This window comes from Falco naumanni, chromosome 1 (genome assembly GCF_017639655.2).
Source record: "Falco naumanni isolate bFalNau1 chromosome 1, bFalNau1.pat, whole genome shotgun sequence".
Taxonomy (NCBI): domain Eukaryota; kingdom Metazoa; phylum Chordata; class Aves; order Falconiformes; family Falconidae; genus Falco; species Falco naumanni.
This window is the reverse complement of record NC_054054.1, coordinates 75,518,724-75,540,801: the sequence shown is the minus strand read 5'-3', so window position 1 is coordinate 75,540,801 and position 22,078 is coordinate 75,518,724. Positions and strand designations below refer to the sequence as shown.

Sequence of the window (22,078 nt, the reverse complement as noted above, 5' to 3'; positions counted from 1 at the left end):
TGGATGCCTGCATTTGCCAGCCACTTTTGGAGGGATGGAGCAAGCCCTCACAACATGCTTAATCTCCGTTGGAATGAAACGGTCAGGGTAGCGAAGGCTTGAATTATGCAGGCCGTACACACAGATCATTCTCAGAGAGAGGGGCAAAAAAGGGTGCAAATGGATCCCCTGCTTACTCTGCAACTGGTAGACCTCATGTCTCCTACCACCCCAACGGAAGGACAGGATGAGTGCTGCAGCCCCTCTGATACCCAGCTCCAAGAGAGCAGAGAGGAGGAGAGCAAACCCAGCTGGTCCTCTCCTTCCTCTTCAGCACAAGCTGTGAGAGCCGAGCAGAGGCACACAGCAGGCCACAGCTAAGGCTGCAGCTCCACAGGCGCTGAAATTCAGGTCAATGGCCAATAGCTTCCTCCAAGAGTAACCACACTGCAAGTGTTAATACTCTACACAGATTAGCTCAGCGACAGAAAAGACAACTATTTATGTTCCTTCATGCTCACTGTTCCTCAAGGGCTGTATTTCTCTGTGTACTTGACCTTTGGTTTCCATCACAATAAATCTGAACATTCCAAGTTGGAAGACAACAGTGCACTAAATCTCAAACCATCAAACTTTCCTTTCTTGAGCTGTTTGACCTTGCCCTTTACATTTTCCTGTACCCTACATCACACTTCATTACAAGGACTGGAAATAGCCATTTTCTCCCTTCTTCCATTCATTAGAAATACAGAAAGCACAAGATAATCTTTCATTAGAAAAGCACCAGTGCAGTTTATCAAACAGCAAGAAAAGAAACAGCAGACATAGTGGATAAGATAAAAGTAATAAGGGTTGAACGTTTAGGAGATGAGATAAATTACAGAGAACACGACATAGAAAAATAGAATGAGATGAACACAATCAAAATTAAGTCTAAATGTCTGGAGAGCGGTCCAAAAGTGAGATTTATTCAATTATTAAACAGCTTCAGTTATGATGTAGGAGATATGTTTAAATAGCTAAAATGTCACTAAAAGTATCTTGTAGAAAGTAATCCTTTGCTATCAGCAGATGGGCTTTATCTTCTCTGACACTGTGCATTAACTACACGGACTCTAACATTGATTTTAGACATGAGTATGAACTTCTGACAAAAAAAAAATCTCTGATCTTCCTGCTTCAGCAGTGTAATTGCTGACAAGCCGGATGCTAAGCCTTCTTTCCTTGTCCCAGAGAAACACCGCATACACTGCTCTGAACAATGTAAAGTGAGAGGAGTGTTTGCTTCAACCACCTGCTGATATTAATTTCTACAGCTAGTCTCCCCAGGGGCTGCCTGTAGCCAGCAGTAAGACAGCCCTGGCCAGGCAGGCTTCAGACAGCCTTACTCCAGAGCTCTGAATTGTGTTCTGAGGATCTCTGACTACTTAGCCAACCATCTGGCTAAGCCCAATGCTTAAAGTTCACTGCTGTTAAGTTCCTTCCTCCTCCTACCAAGTCTTTGTTGATAGAGATGGATGGTCACGGTTCCAGCAATTTAAGACTGCATCCGTTAATACAGCAGAAAAGGGTATTTGAACTGTTGCTCACAATCTTTGTGTTTGGACCACAATCCTGAACTACCTTGAAAAGATCGAGATGTGATGAAACACATAGCTGAATTACCAGATGGTGAAACTTAAACAAAAATCTACATCCATAATTCTGCATATTAGGCTCTTCTAAAAAATGCATTAGCCATTTGTTAAGCGTCAAGCCTTGCTTTCACTGCCTCTTTTGCTACGTGAGCACTTATTTCAAGGTGTGTCACAACTGCAGGGCTGGCTGCATTCACATACAGCCACAAGAGCCTTTGTGTTTTCACCTCCAGTGAACTCTGCCTTTCTCAGTCTTCTGCAGTGGAATAACGTGATTCCGTCCCTCTTGCACACAAACCCTGCACCTTACAAAAATTACTACATCTTTTCTATGCCATGTTTGGAGCAGAGATCAGCTGAGGCAACAACTATGCAGCTTTTAAGAAGTATGCTTTGGCTTAATCTTAGGAATGCCAATTGCAATTCCAATCTGCAACACTCTGCATTCTATGCCAAAAAGTATGCAGAGCTAATTTTTAAACTTTCCTGAACAAAGCGATGAGTAAACTAAAAATTATTCTAATAACCACTTGGGAGTTTGATTTATATAGAAATTCAGCCATTGGACTCAGATTCTTCTAATTTATTTTGTTTGCTTTTAACTCTACTAATACATTTAGACAGAAATTCCCAAACCACCCATACAAATGTAATCTTTAAAAATTGTTTTGCTTTTCCTCGTCAGAAATTTGCAGTATTGTGCTTCCACTAACTCTCACATTCAGGCATTTCTGCACGTACTACTGTCTTTTGAGTTTCTTTCTTTTTGAGAGGAACACATTTTTTTTTCCAAAGCGGCTTTATTTTTTTGTACTAACACAGCAAATGCTTTAATTCTGACATATTCACCATTATTATCCATGAGCAACATCTTAAGATGAGGCAGCAACGTAGTCAGAAGGACAAGCTTTGGTTTAAATGTCTCATCTTGTGTTTTCTCTCCCTAATCAATGGAAAAAAATACACTTCTTTAAAAAGAGAGCAGGTGGCATCTAGCCTAGGTATGTGGAACTGGCTCAATACATTACAAGGAGCCTAATTTCTGTTTTCTCTGTTTAAAGATGTCTACTTCTTTCCACTGCCTACAGAGTAGGGAGATAGTCTCATTAGGCAATTAATCTAGTAAGTCTCATTAGGCGATTCAGTATTACTCCAGAGTAAAATTTTACATAGATCAATATAAATCTGACATTTGTTTCAAGGAATTCACTTGTCTCTTTTCGCTGATACCACACACCTTTCAAGACTGATGACTGAACTAAATTCCCTGCGTGTCTCCTGTGCCTTAGATCTTGGATGCCAGCCAGTGGGAGTACCACAGACAAGAGCAGGGTGAAGATGCTAACCGTGCACTGCATCACAGCAGTGACTCAACAGAAACATTCTCACTTGGGATGCGTTCTCACACCTGGAAATAACTGTTCGCGGTACTGCTGCAAGCTCCACAAGCATGTACATGTCTTCACCACAAGCACCAAAGAACTGGGACCAATGAAAGAAACTAGTAAAACTAGTGAGTCCAGTAAGAAGTCTCAAGAGACTGGTGGAACTCCATAACCTCCAGAGCAGTTCCTGAATGTACTAGAAGGATAAAGAGCCCAGAATTATTAGTATCTTGAGGACAGACACCAGATCAGAAGGCCAAATCTATAGAGTGTGCAGTATCCACGTCTAGAAATTACACAGCACCTGGGTGCTGCACAGGAGTCCTCCCCCAGATATCCTTTCTCAAAGCATTCTACAGAGAAGCATCCATATTATCTGACAGCAAAGGAAGAAAGCTGTATGAGTGCACATCTCCTTGCACTTACACAGTCTCAAAGCCTTTCATTGTTACACTCCTGCTTTGCTGTCAATGCAGCAACAGGAAACTGACCAACTGTTGAGCAAAATAGCAAGAGGAGATGGGAGAGCAACTCAACTCCCATTCAGCTCAAACAAAAGCTTTAGCACTAAAATTTATCACAAAGCCCCAGTCGTTGCCTCTGTTTGATCACCCTGACAAATTAGGGTTCTGAGTTACATTTCTGGCCATCTGCTCCGTTACACTCTCCGTCAACATATGGAGAAAAGTGAAAACCCCAACTTACTGAAAGCAGTTTGGTCCAAATACAGTGGCAAGATTGCAAAGGTTCATCCTGTTCTCTACATGATGTTCAGCAACCTTTACCAGGAACTGGCACAGGAACTTCAGCAGGCAGTAATGAGCATCAGGCAGTTCTTTAAGGAGTTCTTTCAAGTTACTTTCCTTCTGCTTGTCGTTTCTAGGATCTAGGAAAAACAAGAGAAGAAAAAACATATGTATATGGTTTTCTACATTGCTGCCCATCTACTTACATGGGTGAGCAAGCAGTGGGATCTAAAATTTAATATAATTTCTGTACAGAGACAGAATCCCTCAACCCCCTCAGTTTTCCTCAGGAAATCTGCACCTTTCTCCTGAAGCTCATCTTGGCCACCACTGGCACTGCTTTATGCTCACCTTTAAGTTGTTAACTTTTCCTGAGCAGAATCAGCAGAGGTCATAGGTAACAGCATTAGAGCATGTTTATTCCCACTCTGTACACAGCTACAGATTTAACTCCAGCTCTATCAGATCTCCTGCTTCCGTGCTTCTTCCGGATGTTAACGCTACTTCCCCAGCCCTCTCTCACAGTTTTAGTTTCCCCTCCCATGAAAGTCTTCAAAAATAGGAAAGCAAGAACAGTAGAACAAAGAGTGTCCTAAAATGCAGGTGTCCTCAGAATAACAGTACTCCAGTACCTTCTGTGGGTACATTTTATGAAATGCTCAGCTTTGTATCTTTTGTCAGAGTGACAACTCCTCTTAGGTGAGGAGTCCTGCCTATGGAAAAAAGGCTGTGCAGGGCAGCGTCATACTCTGTAACAACTGGTCTGGTGTTAGAGAGCAAGCTTGTTACACTGTACAATCTTCTGGAATGCAAGTATGGATACAGGTTTCCCATACTGAACTGAGCAAAGTCAAAGCCTGACTAAAGTCAGTCTTCTTTCATGCAGGATTTTGCTGCTTTTTTTAAAGCAAAAATTGCATGAACTTCACAGATGCTGTGCTTACACAGACCCAGGCAGAGAACACAAGTCTGGTGTCACACACAGCTTCTAGTTAATGGCATTCTGCTTCTGAAATTGAACTAAAAACCTGCAAAATTCTTTGCTTCCCTCCTGCAGCCCAAAAATACTTTCTAAAAAGTAAATGGTACCCACCAAAATCTTGGGTTTGCATGTTAACAAAAGCAAAGTTTTGAAAATAATTCAGTATTTCCTTCCCTTTATGGCAAAACAGGATGCCTTAATGCTTGGAAATACTAATTTCTACTCTCCACCAAAATGGAATTTCTCTGAAATTCTCACACATGCAGAGTTCTTGGGTTTTTGTGCAACAGCATTTTCAGACAGAAGCCCTAAAGCTTTTCCTGACCAACCTAATTATAAGCAGGATCCATTAACTGTTAATACCCAACTGAGGGCAGCTGTGCATTTCCAGTGCTTTTTTTTTTTATTATTATTTATCAGCCTTATAGGTTGACTGTGTTAATGATGTAATACTGTTGATGGGTAACTGCTTTTTTCTTAGAGATGTACTGTAAGGTTTAAAAACTGTTCTAGTGGTTGGAAGGATACCTTTATGCCAGAAAGAAAAAGTGAGCTCACGCTAAATGCAAACCTTCTGTGTTCTCTGTAACAGATTGCCTTGTCCCAAAGCAGCTGCCTGCTTACCATGGGAATACAGACATCCTCTTCATGATTAGGGTAACAAGGTATTTTTTTCATTCAGAGCATGTTATGATCCTTAGCAAGGAGATTCACCCAGCATTCAATCAAACCCAAACCTCGCTCAGTCTTCAAGACTCAATTTCAGTCAAGAAGATGAAGCCAGCTGATTCTGAAACAGTTCAGGAAGTAGTTGCTGCCTCTGCTGTATGCCCTGCTACCAGCATGCAAAGGAGAAGTGGTAGGAAAACATTCCATGCCTTGTGTTGCAGGAACAAAGAACATTTTATATTTCCCCAACATTTTTGTAAGGGTAAAAATAAACAAGCAAATAAATAGGAGGGGAAAAAAAGGAGAGGGTGAGAAGGAGGAGAAATAAGGAAGAAAAACTGAAAACCTTTGAACACAGAAGTTTCATCTTCATTTTTACTTTTCATTTCCCAGAAATATTCCAGGGCCAGACTGCACAGTATTCCAGGGTAGAGTGCTTCGAAAAGTGGTTTAGCTGTGTAAATTAGCAGTCTGTATAAAATATTTGAAACTGACTCCTAAAAACTCAACCATTAAGTTGCAATATGAATTCTGCTTTACAATCAGCCATTTTTGTGGCTAATAAACAGGATTTATGAGTTTGTTTGTTTTGGGAAACTAATGAGTTCTGTATGTACATACTTGCTACTTCGTACAGTTGAACCTGTGGGATTTTATCTACTTCCAGGCTCAGGTTTCCTGCCTTAGACGCCATGCATAATACAGTATATAGTGAAAGAAGCCTTTTTAAGTTTTATGTGCATGGAGAATTCATTTTTATGTATCTGTTTTGGTACAACAGACTTAAGATGAATTCTTTCATGACAGCAGGCCAAAGTTTAAAATGCCAGTCACATTAAAAGACCAAATGTTTCAGCCAACTGATTAATTATATCCTTTTCTTCTACAGCTAATAAATTAGCTCCTTCAGAAAAGCCGAATATCAAATATGCATGGAGCAGATAACCAAAAATCTTATTTGCTTATTTATTACAAGTATTTATTTCAGAATTTGTTTAGAGTTATACAGAATAAAAACAATCTGACTTTGTTAATATGAATCAGCTTGGTAACAGGAAGCAATTAAATTTATTATTTTTATTTCTGCAGCAAAATTTCAGGATGCTTCTGAAGGCTGTGTTAAATGGCATAACAATAAAGAATTTAATTGTATTTGCACTGATCAAAGTGGACTAGACAGTCTCTGACTTGATTACTAATTGCCTTTTCAGGAAGCTTAAAGAAAATAACACACAACTAATTTCCACATTGCCAGAACATCAAAATTCACCTAACACACCTTCATTTAGATAAGAAAACAACTAGCACATAGTGTTTTCTACTATAAATTGCTTGCAGTTATGATAAGGAAAGCCAAAGCCATCTCCTAGAAAAAATGCACCTCTTCCACCACCATCACCCCACCACCTAATTAGGGAATGCCCTTGAGAACTAATTGCGTCTCTGAGACTCCCACTGGGGCTTTAGACTGACAGGTACTTTTCCATTCACTTTTTTTCAGTGAATTCAAGGCTTTTTCATCCCTTCCAAATTAGAAAGATGATAACCACCACAAAACATTCTGAACCCAGGTTTGCACTCCGACAACAAACAAAGCTACTGGCCTCGTGGCAGCAGTTGCGTTTGGTGGGTAGGATGTCCCTGTTCATTAACCATGATACATTACGTGGTGCAGATCAACATCAGAGATGCTTATCACTGGGCACAGCCAAACCTTTGTTCATTTCTGTACTTTCAAGAACTGAGACAGGTATCAGATCATAAAATCTTGAGAAATTACCCTAATTGAAGGACACAGAGACACTGAACAACATGCAGCAGCAAACCCCACTTACTGAGTCATGAAATTCCTTGTCCTTGTGAAATGGAAGAAAGAAAATATGGCTTTTGTCTCTCCTTTTCCAGTGAAAAACCAAAGGAAGGAACTCAAGCTTTTCTCCCAATACAATCCAAAACACAAAACTAACTTGCTGCTGACATATTTTTCATGGATTTCAGCTTAATTTTTTAAAATCACGATTAAGATTTGTGGTGATCTGCTATCCCTGACCAAATTACTTCAAATAAAACAGCTTTTCAACTTACATGAGAGCAAAAAATAGTCTTGAATCATGACAACCAATTGCTCGGAGCATTCCTCCTCCTTTGGTTCACCTGCTAGACAATTTTTCAATTTGCTTCAAAATCAGTCACTGGGGTTTACTCAGCTGGTACTGACCATCACAGAAACATTAGAGCACCAGAGCTGTTTATGCCACCATGCAGACAAGCATCAAGCGTACCAAAGCCCTAAGCTGGTGTACCTGCCTAATTCTGTGAAGTACAAGCTGTCCCATGGAAGTCAAGGCTACCAAATGCAGTCTTTCTTAGTCGATTAAAGAGGGTGGCATGAAGCTAAACATATGCTTCAGTCTCTGCAGCATCCTAAGATGAGAGAAACAAGCTTGTCAATAATGGAAACAGCAGAGTGCCAGATTTTCAAAGGCAATTCAAGAACCTATATTCAAGCCATATTTCCACATATGCTCAGCTACAAACACACTCGGGATTTTCAAGCACAGCACATGAAGCTCTTTTGACAATTTTGCCCAATACAGCAAAGCAAAGGAGCAAGGAGTAAAAGAAGAATGAAGGCTAAGGGGAAGGTGGTCTCAAAGCAGTCAAAGGCACTCACTTTTTTATTTTGGGAGCCTACCAGAAGCCACGTGAAACAGACGGCACCCCAGAAGAGGTCTGCAAGAGAAGTCTAGCTAGATGAGCAGCCAGGAAGAGCTTGAAACCAGGGGTGAGATGGTGGTTTCTGGGCTGAGGAAGGGAACAAAACCAGCAGCCTCAGGCCACATGCAGGTTCAGCAGCTGGAGGACACAGAACACAGTATGACACAGGTAGAGGGCCAAGGAAGCCAGCAAGGGCAGTGTGGCACCTCAAACCTGAGCAAGGGACTCACTAGTGAGGGACAAGTCAAGGAGACAACTGAAAACAACAGGCAGTCTCTCTAAAAATGTTAATTAACTAGCAACAGAAGCCTCAACAGTGTAGGAGGCACAGACACATTTGCAAGGGTGTTTTCAGTCTCATTTAATTTCAGTATACACCCACAGATCACAACAAGGGGGACATATTTTCCAGCGGTTCATCCTATTTCTGAACATATTGAATTTCTTTGACATGCTACTGACACGATTTAATTGCCCAATTCATCCCTCATGCTACTCCTTCCCCCTGTAGAGCATGCTGCCTGAACATCACTAAAGGTATGGATGCCTGTAGACAGGTGTGTGTGCAATTACTTTGCTCATCTCAGATGGTCTGACCCCAAACAACTCCAGCCTGGAGCACTGAAACTCTATCAGCATGGTGCTGTGCCCTGGCTAATTATCTTTGCTTTGAGATGAGGAGGAGAGCCTAGGGCTCAGTGTCATGCTACCACGTCCACATAGCTTTCAAATGCCTTGCGTACTGCCAGCTTGGAGGGCAGACAGAAAAGCTTGCATCTGTCTGTAGCTATCAACATGCTCTAGGAAGTTCATCTTTGGCACACAGGCAGCAGGTTGTACATTGCACTACTGCTGCACCCACCGGGCTGTTGGAGGAATCAAAGCATTTCTTTCCACCTCCACAATCTACAGGCAGTGGGACTCCAGTCTCTTTCTGCCAAGAAGCAATTGCTTCAGACACTATCCTGCCCCAGAGGAGAAAAAACAAAACAAAAAAAGAAAATCATGCCATGTTGCCGTCAGTAGCAGAAGTGCTGGAAGTCCTCATCATAAGAAGGCTGTCATTACAACCCAACTTGAGACCCATCGCTTTGCAGCACTGTATTTATACTTCATGCCAACATATTGGGAGCAGAGCACTCTCCCTTTCTTTTGCAGCTCTGCCAAGCGTCATCATCTGCATAAGAAATACAGTTCCAAGAGTTTTTACTGTGTAACAAACATCATCTGCATGTGGAAACCAGCAGTTACTTCTCTAGTTTGGAACTAGCCCTAATAACACCAAAATGACAATAAAAGCCAAAGAAAAAGGCTAAAATTATGCCACAGGAGCCTGGAGAACCACAGACACCTAGTGAAACTGATTTGCTGCACTGCTGCAGATACCATGGTTAAAGGGTCAGCTCTCACCTATTGATTTTCGCACTCATTTATTCATTTTCACAGTCACTGTTCAGGTTGATACTTGACCTCTAAAATCCCCCAACACAACCTGTATTTTTTGGTTCTGCTTGTTCATGTAACTCGAACGGCTGCTGACCACTAAGCGTTCCCCAAAACTGACCTGCTGATCCAGAAGGAGCTGCTCCTTCCCTTCCACCACCTCTCATCCCTCTCCCTGAAACTAGTAGGGCTGCTGCTGGGTACCAGACAAAACTTTGCCAGCCATGGCAGGTTGTGAGCAGGAGGAGGTATATGAGATAGAACCTGCATCTAGCTGCTGCCCACTGAAAAATATAAATTCCTTAGGGTGGAGCAATGTCAGAAAGACAGAGTGATCAGATAGCATTCACCTTAATTAGACTGAGTACCAAAGGAAGACAGGAACCCACTTTTCACTGTATCCCTGCTGGAGGAGGGAATGCAACGATGACAACAAAAGAGAAGTTCACTTAAGGGGAAAGCTTTCTGTATGCTAAAAAGGGAAAGTACAATAGCAACCTAGTTTCTAGTATGTACAAATGTCTTAAGAGTCAGTGATCACTATATGAAAGATAAAGAATGAAAAGCCAGAAGGAACAAACAAGCTCAGGCAGGGATTGCTGTATGGGAGCTGCTGATTTCTTCCAACTGAGGTTTCTGAAAGAAACTTTGACCACTGTGTAAGCACAGCCGTTTTGCACAGGCAGGCACGGATCTGCTCTGCAGTGAAGGCTCAGTCACAAGAGATTGCGATGGACATTTTTTACCCCAGGATTCCTTGAAATGGGCAGCCTTCATATCAGTCATGTGCTCCAAGGAGACTGGAGCAACACCAAGATCACTATCAGCACGTCCCTGGCCTGCACTTGCTTCACACATCTCCAATCAACATCATTTACAGAGGGAGGCCCTTCTTAACTCCCACTGCCACAGCTCTTCTCCGAGGTCAGAGAGAGAACGTCAGGATACACCAAACAGTCTTTAGGATATGCTACGTGATGTTTTCTGGAACTGCATAGTCTTGGCATTATGCTGAACATCTATATAAACAGCAGTGCATCAAGATTTGGGGAGAGTGCAGAGCTCCGTTTCATGTGACATTGCACAGGTTGCAGAGCGCATGCCAAACCAGCTGCATGGGCTTCCTGAACTACCAATGGGTCAGGTTCTCTCTTTTTCATAAAAGGGCAGATTATTTACTTCTTGGTTTGGTAACAAAGACTACACCTGGAATTAAAAAGGGTTACAGCTACTGGTAAAATCGGTAACTTTCAGTCCAACTATTCTTAACTAGAGGAATCCCTCCCTAACAGTTTTTATAGGAAGAAACTGTGTTTATTCTCAGGCCAAGATCTCAACTGGTTTAAAAAAATGCCCATACCAAGCCCTGAAAATATTCCAAAGGAACCCTAACATAATCATGAAAAAAACATTTCTCATGGAAAGCTTCAACAGGAGAGAATACAGAGGTTGTAACAGAGCTTGTAATTGTCTTCACTGTAGACATGCAGCAAAATGGCTCCAGATTCAAAGTTATTTTTTAATAACCTGTTGGCTCAGAAGCAGCTTGACCTACTTTCTTCATAGTTTACAAGAAGAACACCCAGGCACGTGCTCTCTTGGTACCATTTTGCAACAAATACCCTTGTACGTACTTTGGTAAGTGAACAGATAACTCAGCCAGTCCTGCATAGTTGGTTGATCATTCAACTGTAAACAAAGGCCCACCTATCCCTTAAACTAATCTGAACCCAATGAGAGTCACCAGTGCCTTTCATAGCAACTCAATTATGCTGTATTTTCTAGGCCATGAAAACAAATATCTGTTTTCTTCAAACTTTACAAGAGCTTCCTCTTGCCATAACAGCCAATCTGGCATTTTTCAAGTAAGAATTTCTTTTCCCCTAATCAAAATCATAATGGGACTATAACTGGAGCTTATTGCGCAATACAGGCAAACAGCTATGAAAACACATCACAGCTAGACTGGCTTTTGCAGAACTGGGTTCATAAGTTACACCAGTAGGTTTTTTTTTCTAAAACAAGAAAGCTTGGTGGGTAAACCTGCTAAGTAATGATAACTATTTCATTTCCACAGAAATTACTGGGGAGATTTTGCATTTCCTGTGGGAAGCAGGCACAAATTAAACTTTCCACAAACAGCACTGTTCACAAAGTACATTGGAAGCTCCCAGTACAATGCACCAGTATGACCTTTGTGAGGACAGGGATGTAGAACAGCAAAGATGCAATTTAAATAAAATTTCCACTTAAACGGTGACTTCTGAGAAAGAACACAATACGCACAGATCATGAGTCAGACCCGGTGAAGTCTAAAAGACCCAAACGAAAGCACAACGATGACCAGAAAAAAGGGACTTTCTAAAACAATGGCATCTTCCTACACAACATTTCCTGAACCCTATCCTTGGGCCTCAGACAACTTTACTGAACAAGGAATTTATTTTACACAGCCCGCACACAGCTGAAATGTCTGCACTTAAGGGAAGGCACTGAGTTCTTCTCTACTGCAGCCTCAAAAATCTGTACCACCCCAAAGAGGGAAGAAAGAAAACACATAGTCACGTTCTCCATCCTCCAGGCTATGACTAAACTTCACCTCCACTGCAGGCAAGAAAAGCTGAAACAAGACCTCCGGACAAGAGAGCGAGGACCTTGTACCATCCTCCACTAGGGATGCATGTCAGAACGCACGTTCCTCCTCTGCATCATGGCATCACATTTGCTGCTCTGCTGTAAAGAGCAGATCTCTAGTAACCTTTACCCACCCACTCTGCAGTTTCTTAAGAAGACAGGAAGAAGACGCATCAACTACCTGCAGCAAGAGAAAAGAACTGCCACTGACATATGCTTAGGGAACAGGACCAATCCCCTATTCCACTAATACCACTGACTGTCTGATACAGATGAATTAGATTGAGAAATCATTTGACAGACAGTTGTGCAAGTTTCAGCTTTCCAAAGCAGAACTGATGTTCTTTTTTATGACTGATCAATCACTTGAAGGGGTTGGGGGGGCAGAGAGAAAGAAAAAAGAAAGAAAAACAGAAGTCTTCCAAGTTGTGTGCTATGATGCAGAATAGAAGTTAAATGTTAGCTGTTACTTGCAAACTGGCTCATTTTTTGATGGGCAATTACTTAATGAGAAGCAGAAACTTAGACAATGTGTGCTTTGGGCCCAACGGATATTCAATTTAATCAGCAGATGAAGTTGTTGGAACTTTCCTGAGTCCATTGGAATGAAATTGCCAGAAACCACTCTAGCTAAACAGAAGCACTGTGTTATAAAGAGACTGCAGCTATTGTCTACAAGCTTGTCCAAAAGAAACCAGCTGATCATTTCAGTTTATGTTCAGCAGATTTAACTGGATTAGAAATTCATAAATAGTCCAGACTTTACTGAACACATAAGAAACAATTTTCTGTCTCTTGTAACAGAACTCCACATCTGGGAGCACTCTGGGAGCAGGTGAGAGCTGAAGTCAAAGGAAATACAGAACGAAGCAGGTAAAGTAAGAAACAGAGAGGACTGGTTATGCTTACTGCATAACCAATTACCCAGAAAGAAAGCACATTGAAGGATGGAGATTCAACCTCTCACTTACCCTGGTAAAGCTCAATGAACCTGGGATGTAAGGCAGAGGTGATAATCCCATCTGGCAACTCTCTCAAAAATAATTTCAACAGACTGGCTGCTGAGTACACATCACCATCTTTAACAAGTTCCACCTCTTCTCCACGCTCGTATTGCAGACGCAACTGTTCTACCATTTTCATGCTGCCATTTACCCTGAAGAGGCCTTCCTGTGTCATACCTGTAATCATATATTGCGTATGAGATTGAACTGAACTAAGACATCCCCAGTGACATGATGAAACAACAATGAATACAACACAGATTTTAAAAAATACTATTTTCCCCCCAGAAACATCCTCTAGTCAAGTAATTGGATTATGATAATTAGCAAATACTAACAACCAGATCTTGAGGCCTGGGATACTCTTTAAGAACCCACAAAACTCAGTGGCATTGCTGTAACCTCACACCTTACAGAAATCAATTGAGACAAGCACATTTTGCATTGGTATATTTCAACAGAAAAGGATCCAGGCTCTACAAAACAGTTCTGTTGTTTCACTTTTCCAAGTAGCCCATCACCTTGAATGGGACTCTGCCAAATTCACACACGTGACTACTTCCAGCTTCACGTTTTAGGGTGACAGCTTCTTACCTGTGACCATCACAAAGCAAAAACATCTGAATACGTGCTGATTGCAGCACTAACTCCATCGTGAGTGCTGCAACTTTATGACAGCAGAAAATCTCAGCAAGCAAATGTGTATTTTGGACAGAACAAAGCCCAAAGTATTTCACAATGAAAAAAAGGTATCGATGACTTCAGGCCAGACACTTCACATGCGGTGAAGGAGATGCAGAAAGGTTTCCACAGAGGAAGCCAGATGAATCATACTGTATCAAACATCACTTTCTAGGCATATGCTGAGATACAAAACCTTCAGTGAAGTGCCAAAAACTGAACACATTAAATCAATTTTTCTTAGAACACTTTCACCTTAAACACTCTGCCTTTTCTAATACTGCGTCTCAAGACCTTCTTACTCTTCTTCAGGAGTGTAACACTAAAAGTATCAAATTATATATGGTTTTGATCAGTTCAGAGTAGACATCACGAAACAGCAGTCTGACAGAACACCTCCAGTCCAAGAAACCGATACTGATGCAGCAGAATTTGCAGAGCGAAATAATCTCTTTTATTGGACCAGGAGACAAACTATGTAGTAAAGGGAAAAAAATGGACAACCACTGAAGCATTTTACTTAATTAATATCAGATACTGCTTACAGATCTTATATGCCTGTAATCACAGCAAAACACATTCTTATGTGGCATGCTGTACTGCCATCTTGAGGGCAGCAGAAAACAAAAAATATTTTCATTTCTGCAGCACTAAGCGAGCAAAGGACATAGTCCCCACACAGATAAAACTTCCTTTTCTCTTCCTCAGTCATTTATGGAAATAAAGGCTAGAACATACTATACTCCTAAATTCAGCATAGCAAAACTTGGCTTCACCTATGAATTTGAAAAGGCCTCTTCATGCAAATTTAGTTCAAGGATGTAGCTGCCCAACAGTCAGCTCAGCTTTTTCAAATGGGTAGTCAGTTTCTCATGAGCTGGAAGAGAGACTCTGAAATGTTCTGGCTTTAAAAAGCCCTACAATGTGTATTAAAACAACTTCTCTGAATAGAAGTTTTAAGACAACACTGAACAAACAGTAACCATTATTCACAGAACACTCTGCCTCCAGTTTGAATTCTTACCTGGGCCTCTGTTAAAAATGTCTTCACAGTTAACTTCACCATTAATTCACAAAACAAACTTTATGCAAGCTAAGGACACCCGTTTCAAGAACTCCCCACGTGAGGGGGCATCTTTGAAATCTTGCTTGCACTTCTGAGAAAAAGAATGGATTCTGTCTGTACTGGGGCTGGATAATCACCTTGGCATTCAGAAGCCTAGTTAATCTTTCTGCACAGTAGAGGACTTTGCCTGTTTAGTTCATATTTGGGACACAGTCATGAGGGATTCAGATCTTTTTATAGAACACAGCACAGCCCACAAGAGTGGTCAAAGGTGCTTATCAGCTTCTGGATTTAATTGACCCCTAATGATGCAAAAACTTTTTCCATCCTTGCTCTTTTGGTGTTCTAGCAGACCACTTCAAGGCAAGTTGAAGTAGATCAAGCAAGATGATGCTGTGTGAAGGTAGGATCACATTTTAAATTTGCACTATACCTTAATTCAAGCTAACAAAAAACTCGTTTGCATCTACCAGCTTCTGAGGGTCTATCAAGATACAGACATAGAATCTAAGGTTCTGCAACTGGATTATCATTACCAAGGGGCTAAAAGAAAAACCTTAGTGTAAAACCAGATGCAGGTTCTTAAAAGATGAAATTACCTCCACAAAATCTTTTCCATTGCTGAACAACTGCCACAGAATACATCTGTGCACCAATGGTGCTCTAGATTTCTGCAAAGAGATATGTTTTAACAATAGGAACTAAAGTTCCATTAAACGAATGAAAGAGAAGCTAAGAATTGTACACCTGCTTCCTTGGGGAATTAATAACAACTGGAATATATCTGAAAACCTGCAAGAACACATATTCCTATTCAGTAATGTTCTCTGATGGGTGTGTGCGTGTATGCGCATGAATATCTGTATATAGATAGATATGTCTTCTTACTGTCAGAAAGTGTTAAAAGACAAATGTTTTGCAACTAGAAAATTACACATACCTTCACAAATGAAACATCTAATTTATAAACTGTATGTTTATGAGAGTGTGCTGCTTCATAACACTGTAGTTTACCTTTATAAACATCCTACTAAAAAGCAAGTTCAGAATGGAGGCAGAAAAAGAAAGCAGCAAACCACACACAGTAATAACTATATGTGTAATAGGACATAAAAGAATAACTTGCCTGTGGTTAGTGCCACAACCCTGTTTAGCCCCTATACAACAAAAAATATGGATCCCTCCCTCCGAAGTACATAAAGAGCGCTACTAAACAAAAGTGATTCCATCAAGCTTACCATGCTGGGTGAGGTACTCAACTATATTCCACACAATTATTGGGATGCCGTTCTTGCTCAGTCCCTGCTGCTGGAGCTCCAGAAGACTCACACCAAACACCTTCGGACAGATCGTGTCCCTCTGTTTGTTCAGTGGAAGTACAGCTATCTTTTTCATGTCCTCCTTCAATCTCACAGTTGATTTGCTTTGCTTAAAGGAGCAGAGGAAAAAAAGTGCATGAGTCACATTTGTTGCAGAAGGTTGCAGTCTCAATGTATGCACAGCCATCAAAACTGGCTTCTACGCTCTGGAATAAGGTTTTGTTCTTACTTCCCTTTAATCCACAGTAAAATCTCTGTGCAGTAGGAAAATAAAAAAGAACAGAGAAAAAACTAGAAGAGTAACTAACAGGAGAAGAGTGTAAGTAGTCTGTAGTTAAGATAAGGGAGAAAGACATGCTTATGTATTCAAGCTTGTTACTAAATTAGCAAATACTTGGGAATCGCAGGAGACTGCTGTTGTAACTCATGCAGTTCACATGGGTTACAAAAGCAACTGGACAAACATGAACATGAAAAATCCCAATATCCCACCATTAGCTCAGGTTGTCTCCAGGATGCCTGTCAGAGTCTGGGAGACTACATACTCTGGGGAAAGTTCACTGCACCCTTCTCCCAGAAGCTGCTCCCTAGGGATTACTTTTGGCCACTGTCAGGTGAGATCCTTACGGAAAGTCTTATGTTATGCTTGGTATCCGCTAAGCCTGAAATTTAATTACCAAGGTTTTAAGGTTAGAAAGGGACTATGCAATCTAATTACACATAATAAGGAGAGTGGAAAACCCACTCCACAATAAACCCTTAATTGCATACATCCCATAGGTTCTTCTGCAGGCACAACATTCTCACACATTTTGAGTTGCAGTGACAGAGAAAACATGACAGCATAGCCAATAAAATCCAAGGGAATAACTTAATATAGGATTAATTTATAGAATCAATAATAGGCAGAAATCTAAATCTGCATACAGTGTTGCACACTTGGAAACACAGCTCAAGGCAGAGCAGCAGCATCACCCAGTACAGTTGTGATTTCCAGACACACCTAAGCATTATTTCACTAATACAGACAAACACATACAACTCAGAAAACCTCACTAGGGGAAAAAAGAAAAAGTAAGTTTTTTTATTGATTCATTTCCTCACGTTTCTGACATCACATTGCAGGAACCATGGGCCACTCCTACCATGGAGATCAATCTTATTTTTTTAAGAAGTCCACCACTAGCATGATGCTTAAAAATAAACTAATCCTTACTGTGTTTTATTACCAGACAGGTAGTAGAAACCTTACACATAGGGAATATTGTGCAGTAACACAAAGAAGAGCTCAGACTCTTGCCTAAGTCTCGGCACTTGACTGTGTAAGACAGATTTTAGCAAGATATGGATCTTTAAACAAATCCTTGAAATCTCTTCATTTGTGAGATGACACTTTTCCTACAGTCTGTAAGCAACATGAACATCTGCATCAGTGCTGCAGTTAAGCATGACTGTCCTTTCAGATATAAAAGGATGCAGCAGTTCATGTCACCCACTCTGCTGTGTTTTTCCCATTAAACACAGCTATTTGGAGCACACTGTGTTCTATACTCCCAGGTCCTATGCAACGCTTACCTGATCTTTACGACAGATGTTACTTATATTAATATGTTTTATTATGTGTGAAAGGAAATGGAAATATATAAACAGACATAGTATTATTGTGACCACTTTATAAATATTTATGATAAACAGTACACACCTCTGTTTGAAACTAAAATTTGACCGACTTGTTAAAATATCAAATTTCTTTTTAAAAAAAGAGATGTTCCCATTCAGGATTAAATGAATAATACATGATTTTCACTCCAGGCAGACACATGCCAAGGCAAAAATCACGTAGCCTGGGTTAAATGCAGAAGACAGCAAAAATCCTCTGAGCAGTTTCTGAGCAGATGTGATGCTCAGAGAGCTTTTCCAATTAAGGCCTCCAATTAGCCTCACCATCTTGCTCAGTTACAGGTTTCCAGCCTGTTCCTGCCTCAGCATTCAAAAACCTCAGTCACGGAGTGGGATTCACTTGGGGAAACTCATGATTTAAATTTGCAAGAGAACCAAGAGACATTTCCCATGCCCACCAGGCACTGCAGATGAAATTTCTGAGCTTGTTTCAGGATCTGGAGAGGATGCAGTAACTAGGAACAAAAAATTCATAGAATTACAGAATGGTTTGAGATGGAAAGGGACCTTAAAAATCATCTAGTTCCAACCTCCCTGCCATGGGCAGGGACATCTTTGTCTAGACCAGGTTGCTCAAAGCCCCATCCAGCCTGGCCTTGAGCACGTCCAGGGATGGGGCATCCACAGCTCCTCTGGGCAACCTGTTCCAGTGCCTCACCACCCTCACAGGAAAGAATTTCTTCCTAATATCGAATCTAAATCTCCCCACTTTCAGTTTAAAGCCATTCCCCCTTGTCCTATCACTACAAGCCCTTGTAAAAAGTCCCTCTCCAGCTTTCCTGTAGCCCCCTTTAGGCACTGGCAGCTGCTCTAAGGTCTCCTCAGAGCCTTTTGTTCTCCAGACTGAACCACCCTGACTCTCTCAGCCTGTCTTCATAGGAGAGGTGCCCCAGCCCTCTGATTATCTTCATAGCTCTGGTCTGGACTTGCTCCAACAGGTCCATGTCCTTTTTATGTTGGGGGACACAGAGCTGGACGCAGTGCTCCAGGTATGGTCTCAGGAGAGCAGAATCACCTCCCTCAACCTGCTAGCCACCCTTCTCCTGAGGCAGCCCAGGATTCAATTGAGTTTCTGGGCTGCAAGTGCACGTTGTTGGGCCATGTTGAGCTTCTCATCCATCACCACCCTAAGTCTTCCTCCTCAGGGCTGCTCTCAATCCATTCCCCACCCAGCCTGTGCTTGGGGGTTGCCTTGATTCATATGCAGGACCTTGCGCTTGGTCTTGTTGAACTTAATGAGATTTGCACTGGCCCAACTTCAAGGCTGTCAAGGTCACCCTGGATGGCATCTCCTCCCTTCAGCAGGTTGACCACACCACACAGTTTGGTGTCACTGGCAACCTTGCTGAGCATGCACTCAATCTCACCGTCCATGTTGCTGATGAAGGTGTTGAACAGCGCTGGTCCCAGTACTGACCCCTGAGGAACACCATTCATCACCAGTCTCCACTTGGACACCGAGCCATTGACCACAACTCTTTGAGTATGACCATCTAGCCAATTTCTTATCCACCAAGTGGTCCATCTGTCAAACCCACATCTCTCCAGTTTAGAGACACGGATGTCGTGCAGGACTGTGTCAAATGCTTTGCACAAGTCCAGCTAGATGACATCAGTTGCTCTTCTCTCATCCATCAACACTGTAACCCCATCATAGAAGGCCACCAAATTTGTCAGGCACGATTTGCTCTTAGTGAAGCCACGTTGGCTGTCACCAATCACCTCCTTATTTTCCATGTCCTTAGCACAGTTTCCAGGAGCATCTGCCACACGATCTTGCCAGGCACAGAAGTGAGATTGAGTGGCCTGTAGTCCCCCGGGTCTTCCTTATAAAAAAGGGGCCGCCTTTTCCAGTCAGTGGGTCTTTACCAGACTGCCACAACTTCTCAAATATGATGGATAGTAGCTCAGCCACTTTAACAGCCAGTTCCCTCAGGATCCGCAGATGTACCTTCTCCAGTCCCAAGGACCTGTGCACCTTCAGGTTCCTTAGATGGTCTCAAACCAGATCTCCTCCTACACTGGGTGGTTCTTCCTTCTCCCAGTCCCTGCCTTTGCCTTCTGTGGCTTGGGCAGTGTGACTGAAGCACTTGCTGGTGAAGACTGAGGCAAAAAAGTCATTTGGTACCTCAGCCTTGTCCATGTCCCAGGTAACCAGGTCTCCCATTTCCTTCTGGAGAGGGCCCACGGTTTCCCTAGTCTTCCTTTTATCACTGATATACTTGTAGAAGATTTTCTTGTTACCCTTGATGTCCCTAGCCAGATTTAATTCTATCAGAGCTTAAGCTTTCCTAACATGATCCCTGCCTGATTGGACAACTTCTCTGTATTCCTTCCAGGCTACCTGTCCTTGCTTCCATCCTCCACAGGCTTCTTTTCTATGTTTGACTTTCTGCAGGAGCTCCTTGTTCATCCATGCAGGCCTCTTGGCATTTTTGCCCAACTTTGTCTTTGTTGGGACTCATTCCTCCTGAGCTTGGAGGAGGTGATCCTTGAATATTAACCAGCTTTCCTGGGCCTCTTCCCTCCAGGGCTTTATCCCATGGTACTCTACCAAGCAGATCCCTGAAGAGGCCAGTCTGCTCTCCTGAGGTCCAGGGAAATGAGCTTGCTGTGCATCTTCCTCGCTGCCCTAAGGATCTCAAACTCCACCATTTCATGGTCACTGCAGCCAAGGCTGTCCTTGAGCTTCACATTTCCCACCAGCCCTTCCTTGCTGGTGAGAACAAGGTTCAGCATAGCACCTCTCCTTGTTGGTTCTTCTATTACTTGGAGAAGGCAGTTATCATCAATGCATTCCAGGAACCTCCTGGGTTGCCTATGCCCTGCTGTGCTGTCCCCCCAACAGATATCGGGGTGGCTGAAGTCCCCTAGGAGGACCAAGGCTTGTGAACATGTGGCTGCTCCCACCTGCCTATAGAAGGCCTCATCCCCTCGGGTCCTCCTAGTCGGGTGGCCTGTAGCAGACCCCCACTGCAATGTCACCTGTCCCTGCCCTCCCTTTGATCCTGACCCATAAACTCTGGGTCGGCTCCTCACCCACCCCCAGGCTCCATGGACCCCAGCGGGTCACTGACAGCAGCAGACACCCCCTCCTCACCTCCCCTGGCTGTCCTCCTCACAGGGCCTGGCCCCTTCCATTCCAACACACACAGTTACGCAGAGTTATCCAAAACATACATCTAAGCAAAATAAAAATGAAATCCCACCCACAAAACAGCTCCAAAACAAGGAGTTCCACGCTGTATGATCTTACACATGGAAGATCTGATTTTACACAGGGAGAATCTGTCCAAATGTTAACGCAACCATTAGCGATCACCAACACTGGAAAAAGCAACTTAATCATCTCTGCACAATGCCGCTGCAAAGTGCCGCCCAGGCATGGCTGGAGTTGAGAAAAGCTATTTATATGCCATAGGGGCACAATTTTCCAGCTATCCAACCACCTCAACTCAACACTGGGAACGATGCAGAGCAGTTACTTGCCGACTTTAAAAATGGAGAAAAAGAGAAATAAAGAAAGAAAGAAAGAAAGAAAAAAAGAAGGAGCCTGGAACGGCCTTCATCAGCCTTCACCTCTCCCAAGGGAGAGGCAGCTGCCGAGAGGGGAGGAGAGCGCTCCGGATGAAGCGAGGGCACCGGGCCCGGGCGCAGGCCGGCCGCTCTCTTCCCCCGCCTCACACGGGGCCCCGGCGGGAGGCAGGCGGCAGCCGGTAGCCAGCCGTCCCCCGCTCCCCACGGCCCGGCGCCCAGGAGCGCCGCCGCCGCCCTCCCAGCCCCTACTCACGCGTATGGCCAGCGCCCCGGCGCCCATGCCGGCCGGCGGGGCCGGCTCCCGCAGCCTGCCCTCGGCGCCCTCCTTCGCTGGGCCCAGCGGCACCCGCCAGGCGGGAGGCCCGGCCCCGGGGTGCCGCCCGCCCTGCCGGCCCGCCCCCGCGGCCTGCGGGGGGAGCGGGGCCTGCCCCCTGCCCCTCCCGCGGGAGCCGCCGGCGGGGCGCGGCGAGGAGGGCTCTCCGTCACGGAGGCTCCCCGGGTCATGGCGGACGAGGGGCAGGCCCTGCGGCTGGCCCGGGCGGGCCCCCCGCTATCCCCCCGCCATCCCCGGCAGCTGCCGCTCGGTGCCGAGCAGGGA

At 43.3% G+C, this 22,078-nt stretch overlaps 1 protein-coding gene across 6 annotated transcripts in view; it reads right to left on the bottom strand.

Moving 5' to 3' along the window:
• Positions 1–21,848, bottom strand: part of FAM13A (family with sequence similarity 13 member A) — a 133,767-nt gene extending 111,919 nt beyond the window's left edge. For 5 of the 6 annotated variants that reach the window (XR_005828720.1, XM_040599503.1, XM_040599516.1 and 2 more), the window contains exons 1-4: positions 21,734–21,848; positions 16,183–16,372; positions 13,165–13,374; positions 3,707–3,887 (exon numbers count right to left, since the gene is read on the bottom strand). Coding sequence is in view for 5 of the 6 variants with exons in the window: in XM_040599503.1 (XP_040455437.1) it covers positions 3,707–3,887; positions 13,165–13,374; positions 16,183–16,372; positions 21,734–21,760 (608 nt within the window). In the remaining variant the exon portion in view is untranslated. The remainder of the gene's footprint in view (positions 1–3,706; positions 3,888–13,164; positions 13,375–16,182; positions 16,373–21,733) is intronic. The other variant, XM_040599541.1, reaches the window with a different exon arrangement.
• Positions 21,849–22,078: the final 230 nt, after the last annotated feature.